The 11,670-nt window shown below is 43.4% G+C and overlaps 1 protein-coding gene across 3 annotated transcripts in view; it reads right to left on the bottom strand.

Annotated features, from left to right (window-relative positions):
- Window positions 1-415: 415 nt before the first annotated feature.
- CCDC43 (coiled-coil domain containing 43) overlaps window positions 416-11,670 on the bottom strand; it is a 212,280-nt gene continuing 201,025 nt past the window's right edge. For all 3 annotated transcript variants that reach the window (XM_085646727.1, XM_085646729.1, XM_085646730.1), the window contains 2 exons: window positions 2,001-2,056; window positions 416-1,283 (listed from right to left, as the gene is read on the bottom strand). In XM_085646727.1, the coding sequence (XP_085502853.1) occupies window positions 1,096-1,283; window positions 2,001-2,056 (244 nt within the window). In that variant the 3' untranslated portion in view covers window positions 416-1,095. The remainder of the gene's footprint in view (window positions 1,284-2,000; window positions 2,057-11,670) is intronic.

The raw sequence follows: 11,670 nt of genomic DNA, 5'->3' as shown, positions 1-11,670 counted from the left end.
AGCCCTTTGTATACAATCTCTCTTGCAAGTGAGCGCGCATGGAGTGAAGGCGAGACCTAATAATGAGAGAACACAACTACACTGATAAAGGCAAGTTGATTTTCACAATAATTTTCAAAATTTGGATTGTGACAAAAATACGACCAGAAGGAAGTGTTCTTTGTTACATTTTCCAAAGTGACACAGATTCACCTTTCCCCCAGACATATTGGCGATGATACTTGCTAAGGCACATCTCAGGCACACCGACCTATATTTGCATGGAAAGCAACATTTTAAAAGTTGCATACTGTGTACAATTTAAGTTAAATCAATGAAGCATGAATTAACAGACTAACATCCACCTTGAACTGGAATCATCTGAAACAATACAATAGGACAATGGTGCAATTACAAATAAAAGACAAACTTTGCATTAGGGTATGAATCAATTTTATTCAATCAAGACAGTGTGATGTTTTCGAATGAAACGAGACCCACAAAATAATGGTTTGAATGCTGCAGTTAAGACACTTTGGAAGACGAGTAGCCCGGCAAAACAATGAGTTTTAAAAATGTTTCAAGCCACAGAAAAGAACAGTCTTCATGCACACAAGCTCACACACACCTATGAAAGAATATTTTTTTTTCATAATAAAAATACAAAATTCACATAGATGTGACGGCAAGGTTTGTAACAAGCTCTTCTGACTGCAGTGGATAGTGAAAGTCAGCCAGCATCAATTAAAATAGCTTTCGCAGCGTCTTCTGGAAGGAGAGGAAAAATTCCAGGGAACTGGTGGACCAGAGCCTGGTTTCAAAATGATCCTCCACTGGACTCTTTCAGAGCTTGACTAGTAATCAAACTTCGATCTGGTAGTAAAATGATGTACCACACTGCAGTCCTTTGGTACAGATCTATTAGCAACATGATACAGTGTGTTCGACGTCAATGGAAACATCACTTGGCACAACTTGCATAAAAAGGTTTTGGATCTTTGTTGTTTCTGTTCATATGTTTCTAACCCAACTGATGTTTGCTTTTATTTATACAGCACCATACACATCACAGCATTAACTGCTTGGAAAGTTCTGGCAAGTCTTTGTGCAGGTATGTTACCGCTTGCGTTCTCCTTTCTGCGTTCTTTTTTTTTCCTTTTCCTTACGCTCTTGCTTAACCAGTTTATCCTTCTCTCTCTGTTGCTTGTCCTGCTCCTTCTTCTTCTGGGATTCCTCTCGAAGGGACTCTTTTTCCAGCCTCCTTGCACTGATGACGTTTTCCAAATTTGTGTTTTTAAACAGTGCTGAATTTCAGTTAAGAGGAAAATTCACTGAAAGTCACATACTGCCTTCCTACACGGTTTAGTTACCCATCTGAAAGGTCCTTTACTAAGCTAAAAAATAAATAGATGCACGTTTCATGGGAAGAAAATATCCAGTCATTCCATTCTCACGCCTGCAACTACTGAACATTGGCGTGAAAGCAGTATCCTGTGTAACTCTGATTTTTGACCTACTCACAGTTTACAGAGTTGCGGGTTTGACTTAACTTTAACCATTATCTTATCTATTTTTAGATTTGATGACTGTCGAACATTCTTTCACAAAGCTATTCAGAAACACACAGAGAATGAAACCCCACCTGCAGAATACTTTGCAGAATAGGAGTAGGAATCTTAGCATGACTCAGCGTGCAGAACCCCCAGGACCGAGGCTGAGTAAGGGGAAGATTCATCATAGAGGTTCATGCGCACTCTACTTGGGTCTAGTGCCATCAACGGTTTATGAAATGGCCCAGGATTGCATACAGCCAATGACGTCACCAATGTCACTGGTATACCAGACATTTAAACAAGTGTGAGTGGATTTTCAAAACGAAAGCCACTCGGGATGGATACGTCAGGCACGAATAATGGCAAAAACAAGGCTTTCTATTTTACAGAAGAAGAAATATTAAGCATGTATTTTCAGAGCTTAAAAAATTGAGAATAAGCGTTTGACACCAAACAGGCAAAGGATACATTTTTCCAATGGGATGGCCACAGTGGCAGCTGCTCCTTTCTCGTCATCCGCTTCAGTGCTACGAATTAAGGAAGGAATACCAAACATTCACGTGGAACTAGTGCATGTTTTCTTGCTCTCCCTCGTATGCAACCCCCCCCTCCCCCCCTCCACAGTCACCCCCGTGCACGCTGTGTTGCACCCTCCTCAGTCCCCAGCTGGTCCATTCCTTCTCACACTATTATTTTTTTCTCTCCCAATTCAGCCTTCTCCCTTGCTCCCCTCGACTTTTCCTCCAAGCACTCCTCCCGGTCCCACCCGTCATTCTTTTTTTCTTCTTTTTGAAATATTTTTACACTTTTGCATCTGGACCACTCTTGTTTAAAAATGCACTTTTAATTTTTGTAATTTACCTCTCCGGGATTTGTTGTTAGAGCCCTGGAAGATGCCATCTCCACGATATGCATCTTGTACTATTGAACCTGATTTCTATGCTGAGGCAGCTGAGCAAGATACGACACTGGTAGGAACCTGCAAACCAGTCATAAAAGGTAACACCGAGTAGAGTAAAAACACTGGGTAATTTCAAGGCAATGAAAGAGCAACAGTAGCAGACAGTGCTCTATGGAAACAACATTTCTGGTATAAAAAGAGCGATTACTTTGCACTGAATTATCCTCAAGTTACATTGTGGCAAGAGACTCTAAAGGTGTGAAACTCAGACACGAGTGTATATATTTATTTTAAGGGCAGCAAAATGGCATTGCTGCATAAGTGATTTGCTGAAAATACTTGGGTCTCCCGGTTTTATGGGATTTTTTTTATCATTTCCGTCTGTATGTATCCATATTTATTTTTTGGCCATCTTATTGGTATTTATCTATATATAGTGTTCTGAGAATAAATGGAGTCACAAATTTGTATATTTCCGCATTTATTTAACTCTTAGTCTTGCACTCATGCGTGGCTGCCTGTCGCGTTTTAGCATATTAAGCAACAACATATAACAAAACAAAACACACAGAGGTACATATTAGTGTTCAACTACAAATATATGCTTACATATGCGATCTATTTAAAAAAAATCTCATCCTGTTTTGTAACTTTCAATGTTGTCTTTCTGCTCACCTTTTGCCTGGAATTCATGAAGGACAGCATGGAGAGTCTCTCACAGGAAACAATTTTCAGTATTTTTCCACTTTTAAAAATACATAAAGGCAGGAAACACATTATTTTCACAATGTATTTATTTGTAAAAGTCAGTAAAAACGGAAAACTGGGAGCCTTAAAAAATAATATACTGTGAGAATGCCAGTGGCCCCTGAGTAGGACCCCACACTCCTCGGGTAGCTGCTCTACATTGGCACTCTGCATCACACAGCAGAGCAAAAGGGCAGATCAGGGAGACCCAGAAAGATGGATTTCAGAACCACACTTTTTTCATTTACATGTACTGCGTGTCCCCCATTTCCAGTATGTCTGACTGGTGTCTGGAATGCGGAGAAGGAATAATGTAATAAAATGTTGGTGTGTTATCTAGAGCGGAAAGCTAGGAGACAGGAACAGATGGAGGTAGAATGGAGCCCAGACAAGACCTAACTGCTATTGGTGTACCCTAATGGCCTAACATGAAATAAAGAACCTACTTCCCACTGGAATGGTTCATGTATGAAGGGGACACCCTAGCAAACGCCAGTGCCAGTAGCACTGCCAGCAGCACCGGGGTGAGAGCCACACGCAGCGGGTCCGCAGGACTCCAATCCCTAGGCTCCCCGCACCGCATCTTCACACCGGCAGCGCCTGGAGGCACATTAAAGCACCGGGGTGTCCCGCAGTGATGGACGCCCTAGCAAACGCCAGTAGCACCGCCAGCAGCACTGGGATGAGGGCCACGCGCAGCGGGTCCGCAGGACTCCAATCCTCAGGCTCCCCCGCACCGCATCGTCACACCAGGAGCGCCCGGAGGCGCATTAAAGCACCGGCGGGCTCGCGCAGCGCGGGGTGCGTGCTGGCTTGCCCAGGCCTCGGGAAGGCCCGTCTGCGCCCGTCCGAGACCAGTCGAGGCTGGGCTGGGCCACCCGTTTAACAACTGACACTTGTTATCTGTAATCCGGCTGATAGTGCACAAGTTCAAGAGCAGCGCCTGATTTCCTCCAATAATCAGGTACTGTCGTGTTTTATCCGCTTTTATTTGCTAGTCTTCACCTGATCGGGCCTGGTTTTGCATATATATTGTCACTATGAGTAAGCGCAAAGGTGTAGCGGGGACTCTGGATGCTTTTATTGTGAGAGCCGAATCTCTGCTAACCCATGAAATACCAATGACTGAAAGACGACTTTCCTTTGACCCCAGTACACTGTATGGCCAATTATCATCAGGCATCTCTATATTGGCTGATAGCCCTCGTCCACCGATTTCTTCCTCACCCTTAATTCAGGTTCAAGCCTTATCCCCGGAAACAACACCAATGGTACTGACGGTACACTCTAATGAGCCTAGTATAACTACCAGAGTCACCCGAGCACAGGTCAAAAAACTACGTGCAGAAACTAAGGTGAAAGCATCTTTAATTAAAAGGAAGCGGGGTGTTACCACTCAAAAACCTACCAATACGAAAGGAATTGGCACTAAACCGATTAACCCAGTGTCCCCTGCCTCAAGTGCACCAGGTCATGGCGCCATCAACATTGCCAGTACACAGACGGATACCAATTTATTTGCAGCAACGGAAGACATCGCCAGGGGTGTGGTATTTCCTGGTGATATAGAGAATATCTTAGACAAAGTACTGGGGAAAGTATTAGTTCACCTTCAAGACTTACTTGATAAAAATCTCGCCCCTTTACGGGAGAAGGTAAACTATTTGGTCACTACCTTAGACACTTTGAATACACATAGCATTTTTAAAGACTCAAAACCGGTAAAAAGTAACATCAACAAAGTGGGTTCTCCCCTGACTACACAGACAGGATTACATTCAAATGGAACCACATAGCCATGAGGGACACCACCATTAGACCCATACCCCACGGACCTGCTCCAGATGTAAAAGGATTACACGATAAAAAAGGGCTACGCAGACCGACCGCGGAAAAGACCAGACCCAAAAATAGTATAGGGTCAAGCCCCGTGGGACCGAGGCCCAATCAGGAGCCGCCAGTATGTAATCGTCTTGACCTGCCCCCGGCAGCTACACCGAATGTCGTAATCCTGGCTAACGCCCCCATTTTGCAGACATCAGACTATGAATCATGGAGTGAACTGCGTAATAAGTCACTCCATTGGTTGGGAAAGCATACTGGTGTTAGAGATGTGCTATTTAAAAACTTTAAAATGGCATGGTGAGTTGCATGGTTGGGTAAAGAACGAAAAGAGCTTCAGGGAGATTGTTTAGTCCCGACGTTCAGTGACCCCATGCTAGTCCATGCCATCCTAACTAGGACAGAGAATGTTTCCTATAATAACGATGAAATTAATGTTCTGCCATTAGGAGCTTTTTATCCACCTTATCCGCACATACGCAGGCTTGATGTTGGAAAACCTACAGGGGAGTCCCATGGCAGAAAATTTGCAGGGGACTCCCACGTAGAATTCATAACACAAGGAAACATCCCACTTTGCAACCGCTTTGAACCGTTAACTTCACTGGAGGACCTAGATTGACCAATCCTAAATCAAGGGCCGGAGGTGGACCAAAGGACAGTGGACACAACACTTCAAAGGGGTGACTTTGTGCACACAAGGGGACATGATAATTCCACACAGGATGAGAAAGCAAGAGGCAAATCACCCCATAAAGAGATCAATAAGGAGGAGGGGGATAGACGTGTAGACTTAGTTACAACCCAAAGTAGTACTGATAAGGGATCTAACAAACATATTACATTTAGTTTGCAAAGGATCGTTGAAGGGGAGTTCACTAAGCTGAACACTAGTAGAAAATGCAAAATACTAACCTGGAATATTGCAGGATTAACAGCTAAAGTAAGAGACCCCCCAGTGGTTAACCTTTATAGATGAGTACGCCATAATCTGTCTCCAAGAAACGTGGCCAGACAGGGATACACATATAAATGGTTTCCAAACTTTTAACATCCCAGCAACTACAACCATACATGGGCGAAATAAAGGGGGCTTATGCATTTATGTCTCTAACTCTGCAGGGGTTTCTAATGTGAAAAGTGTAAATGATTGAGTTTTATCAGAAATTGACAATGAACCTGGGTGGGGAAAAGGACGTTGTGTTGATAAATTTCTATAACAACATCCCTAAAATAATGCCAATGAATGTTCTTAACGACTTATGTCAATTTTTAACACACATTGAAGGAAAAATGTCGGGAGATATGTTCATTATATGGGTTGGTGATTTCAACTGTTTCCTGTGCAGACATAGCGAACAGGGCATCTGTGGTTTGGGCAGGGATAAGGAAGATACACCTCCACATTTTACTCATACAAACACAGGGGATCTGCTAAATTAGATGGTTTTCCAATTTGATCTAGGATATGCAAATTACTTGTGTTCACCCTCCATACCCTTTCAACCGACTTTTAATGGCAGGGGATGTAATTCAACCATCGATTTTGTTTTAATGTCTAAGAGGTACTCCTGTAGTGTACTTACTTGTAATACCCTCGACATTTTAATGAGTGTGCACTACCCAATCTGCTTAGACCTTTCCTCAAGAGGGATGGCGAGAAGAACTAATAGGAACACACTATATAACTTTGATATTCATCTTGCTAGCACCAATGGGTATATCTTAAAGTGGGCAAAGGTGGATTCTGGGGTATTCCTTCAACGATTAATTAAAAAAACGTCAGAGGAAATAGACATGTCTTTCACAGGACAGGGCCGATGACATTTTTTATGCCTTCCTCAAGATTACAGATGAGGCTTGGAAATTATTAACGAGGGAAAAGCGAGATGGAGTGTGCAGCCCACAGGGCTGGTTCGATAAAGAATGTACGAAGTCGCACACCCACCTGAAAAATACCCTGCACAGTGAGCCTAGATGTAAGGAAAAAGTAAGGGAGGCCAGAATATCGTATTGCTTAGCCCTAAATAAACAGAAAAAACAATTAACAAGCATTTACAATGCAATGGTCTCGGCATTGGTAAAGTTAGAGCTATTGGCATTGCTCATGACATTATTTTTGTTTATGTTTTTGTTTTTAAAACCTTTAAAGAAACGGCATTGTCATGAGCAATGCCAATAGCTCTAACTTTAACAATGCCGAGACGGTTGCATTGTAAATGCTTTTTTTTTTGTTGCTTCTAAGCTCTTTATTACAGATGCTGTTAAAATTCGACAAAGGCTGCATTGATGCAATTTTGCATTCACATTTGCCCCAACGTTTGGACTACCGTTTTTGCACTGTTATTTCACGGTCCAATTTTACGCCTGTCGGGCTTTTCAAATATTAGATTTAAAGTTGAACCTATGCACTCTGATCCTTCCGCCATCTTGCACTTTAATCATACAACCTCCTTGGTGTAGTTAGCAGGTTAAAATACCGTATGCATACACAGCACTCTAACGTGACTTAATAGGTGCCATGTCAGTCTGTGCACACACACTGACTGCATTTAGTTAAACTAATTCCGCTTCCGTGGACTTGGAGTGCTGCACAATTGTTTCAGAAGGAACTAGTACTCATTCAAATGAAGAGCAGAATGGAGGTAACCAGATTAAATGCATGGGCTGGCAAACTAAGTAATGTCAATGGGGTCTGCACAGGTCTACCCTAAAGGTCAAGACATAAAATAAGGAAACAAGACTGGCCCTTGAATAAACAGATCAGACAACACCAGGCACATCTTAAAAGTAGCCCACTCGCTGTTGGTGGATCCCTTATATAGGTGTAAAGTTAAATTTACTTTGCACAAAAAGTACTGCATCATGGGACAAAAATTAATGCAGGGCCTGCAAACACTTGATCTGCCAGTGCTAAGATATTCTGCCTTAGTAAAGTACAAAAAACAAGCAAGTGTGCAAACTCTTGTAGGGCACAAGGCCCAAGAGATTAAACCATTGTCCACAACCACGAGGGCACAGCCTGACAACACAAATTTTAAGCAACTGCTTAACTAAGCTATTTAAACACTTGTATCAAATACATGTCGATGGCATTAGTGCTAGATTCCTGGCAGGTAGCACTATCACAGATATTCATTACCCAAGTGTTTTCCAACACATCCCCAATATGTCCACAGTCAATATTGGTCAGTGCATGCCAGGCTACTTTTTGTGCGGTTCTCTGATTAACTTAATAACAAACTAACTTCCCTGGCCATTCTAGCCCCTAGCAACATTGTGACAATGGAGAAAGAGACGTGGGCTTCTCATAGAGCCAGCAAAGCTCTAAATCATTACTTTGCCTTGTCAAAGCAAGAAACAACAACTTTGATGCAGCACACAGAGTCAGTCACTCAATTATGAATCTAAGTACTAAAGTTTTATAGGCCCCATCAAACTCAGTCTGTAAAACACCGCACTGATCTTTTGCATTGGCCTGCTGGAAGTTGGCCAGTTAACCTCATGCAATGTGTGTGTTTTAAGGGCAGAATAAAACCGCCACAAAAAGCTGCTCGGGGTACTGTAAATAAATCGGTTCCACCCCTCGCCTCCACCCAAGGTCAGGTGACTGGAAACTCCACACACCATCAGCAGCGTGAATAACTTGAAACCAAACAATACTTTAAAAGGTGCATTCTTCAAATACGTTTGTAAACAATGGCCAAAGGGTGAGGCGATAAGTGACAATATACCAGTTTACTTGCAAAACGTGGACAGTAACACATTTTGCTCTGTCACCGAATGCAGTCCTATTCCCTTCCCCCGTGCACTAAATTGCACGTGAACCACGAATTCACAACGAACTCACAGGGAGCAACCATCACAGTTATTCCGGTTAACATGTCAATAAATGAAACAGTAGCCCCAACGTCCACGTGCGATGCAATAAAAATCGATCGCAATTAACATCCAACAGAACACCCAGTATATATAAAGGGGCACAGTCTGAAAGTTGTTCCACCCATCATAAAAACAACTGAGCACCAAGCCCTAAATATGCGCTCTAAAAACTCACCTCTCACACCCCAAGGGAGGGATCCCAGTCCCAGATTTTCACTTGTAGGAGCGGTGGGAGGGGGGAAGTCACGTTCTTTCCAGAAAGGCACACTCATGCACAACCCAGACTATTTCGATGGCTCTTTTTTTTTTTTACTTACCCGGCATGGTAACTCTTCTGTAAATCCTGTCAACCATTCAGGAGGTGGGCAGCTGCAAACTCCCTCTCTCTGCCAAGGAGGTCGTTCCCTTTGACACAGAAACGTTAAACTGATTGAAAGGGAAGTCCCAGAGCTGGAGGGGGAAGGGAACGCGAAGAGGATTCTCCCCTCCCCCAATACCAGTGTCTGATGTGCTATGGCGGTTATAGGAGGTGCTTCACTGGGAGATTCGATGAGTGCGCGCGAGCGAGAGCGTGTTTCCGAGGGAGAGAGCAGCAGCTAAAAATTGAATAACCTCTTCCTAAAACACACACCAGCCTCAAAATAAGGAGCTCAGCCAGTGACCTGGGGGAAAACAGACAAGTCACTCATTTGAGTTGAGGGAGGGGGAGGAAGCAAGACAAATCTTCTCGGTTACACACCTCCCCGCCCCCCTCGTAGCCTAGAGTGCACTAAAGTAACCCCCGTCTGCTAATGTATTATTAGGCTGAAGTGCTCGCTGCTGCTCAACGTGCCCGCCCTCCCCCCATCAGGAAACGGGCACGTTGTGATGCGCCTTTGCCGCTTTATGAAACACATCAACATTGCTTTCAATAAGTGGATACATGTTTTTTTTAGTTCAAAATAAATTCAGTTTGTTGGTTCCCGGTATTAAATTATTGTGGAGGCGTTTCCGTTGGGCGATAACCTTTGTACACAGTAGCGAAAGGAAGTGAAAAACACTCAGCCATAAGCTTGTAAACACATTATTATATGCTACGTACGATTCACCCAACGACGCGAAGGATGCATAAATTCTATACGAGCAACAAAGGATGTTTTTCATGTTACAAATCCAAACATACAATTGAGCCAGGAGGCGTGAAGTTCAACACCCCTGCTGCTAAAAATGTAAACAGACAAAATGTTCCACTTCGCAGTGTCCCTGACATTCAAACCACACCAGGAAATCAGCTTCAGAACAGGTCCCCAGGTCCGTGTAAAACGGAGATGAAGATAGCAGTGAAACAAAATTGCAGTTTTTAAAGACACACAAGAAAATCGCGCACTTACAGTATCTTTCCATAGCTGAAGATAGCAGTGAAACAAAATTGCAGTTTTTAAAGATACACAAGAAAATCGCGCACTTACAGTATCTTTCCATAGCTGTGAAGTCTGCCTCGGAGAAAGGCAGCGTCCTTTTCGGATTCGGGGGCGTGTTTTGCTGTTGTCTCCTCCCTGAGACTTTTCGCAAAAAACACGCCCCCCGATCCGAAAAGGACGGGGCCTAATCGGAGTGACTGACCTCTTCTCCAGTGGCTGGCCAGCATTTACGAGGCCAGCCAATGGAGAACAGGGGAGAAGAGGGGCGGGTTCAAGCCCCTCTTCTCCAAGTCATTATCTCTCGCGAGCGAGACTGCGCAAGCGCAGCCTTCGCTAGCCGAGACCTAAAAAGGGAAGCATGAGAGGCCTTACATCAGGCCTGCCTAGAGAAAGATAATACTGGTTCTTGGAGAGCAGGTAACACTCCCTTTTTCATTAATAAAGAGACCGATATAATAGATATGGCCATCACAGGAGATAAATAGGTAGAATTTTTTAGGGGCCTCTACAACGACGAGACGACTACTGACATCACTATAGCAACACCGGTATTGGGAGTTGAAGACAACACCGAACAGGGACCCTTTCCCCAAGACATCTATATCTCCCTTGAGGAGGTCACTAGAGCTATAAAGGAAAGTGCCTCAGGGAAAGCACCGGGACTCGACGGCGTACCGGTGGATGTCTATAAAACTAGTATGGGGCTGTGGAAACCACTTTTAACGAATGTTCTGAACAGTTGTAACCACTATAGGTTTATTCCCACTTGGACTGACGCTATTGTGATCCCAATATTTAAAAAGGGGGATAGAAATGAACCAAGCTGTTACCGCCCCATCTCCTTATTGGACGCTTTTATCAAAGTTGCAGGGAGGGTTATTTTAAATAAGTTACAAACATGGGTTGAAGATTCTGGAATACTATCACATTTTCAATATGGGTTTCGCTCAGGATTAGGTACAACTGAGCAGGGACTTAATCTGACATTAATTATAGATAAATATACAAGAGCAAAGAAGGGTAAACTTTTTCTTACGTTTGTGGACTTAAGTTCCACATTCGATTGCGTTAAACACGACAAGCTGTGGAACATTCTTAAAGATCTAAAGGTTGACCCACCATTGCTAATGTTTATTAAGGAACTGTATAGGGGGGCTGGGGCGAAGGTCCGATATGGGAGACAGGGGGAGTGCTCAGCTAAGTTTCCCATAAAAAAAAAAGGGGTGAGGCAAGGGTGCATACTTACCGGTTGCTTTTTTCAGTTTATATTAACAGCTTAGGACAACATCTGAGTGAATATCAATGTGACTACCCTATTATAAAGGACACCCCTCGTCCCTATCCTATTGTATGCGGACGAAGTGAT

The sequence above is a fragment of the Triturus cristatus genome, chromosome 1_1, assembly GCF_964204655.1.
Source record: "Triturus cristatus chromosome 1_1, aTriCri1.1, whole genome shotgun sequence".
In the NCBI taxonomy this organism is placed as follows: domain Eukaryota; kingdom Metazoa; phylum Chordata; class Amphibia; order Caudata; family Salamandridae; genus Triturus; species Triturus cristatus.
Note: the sequence above shows the minus strand (reverse complement) of the source record. Positions and strands in the feature narration are given on the sequence as shown.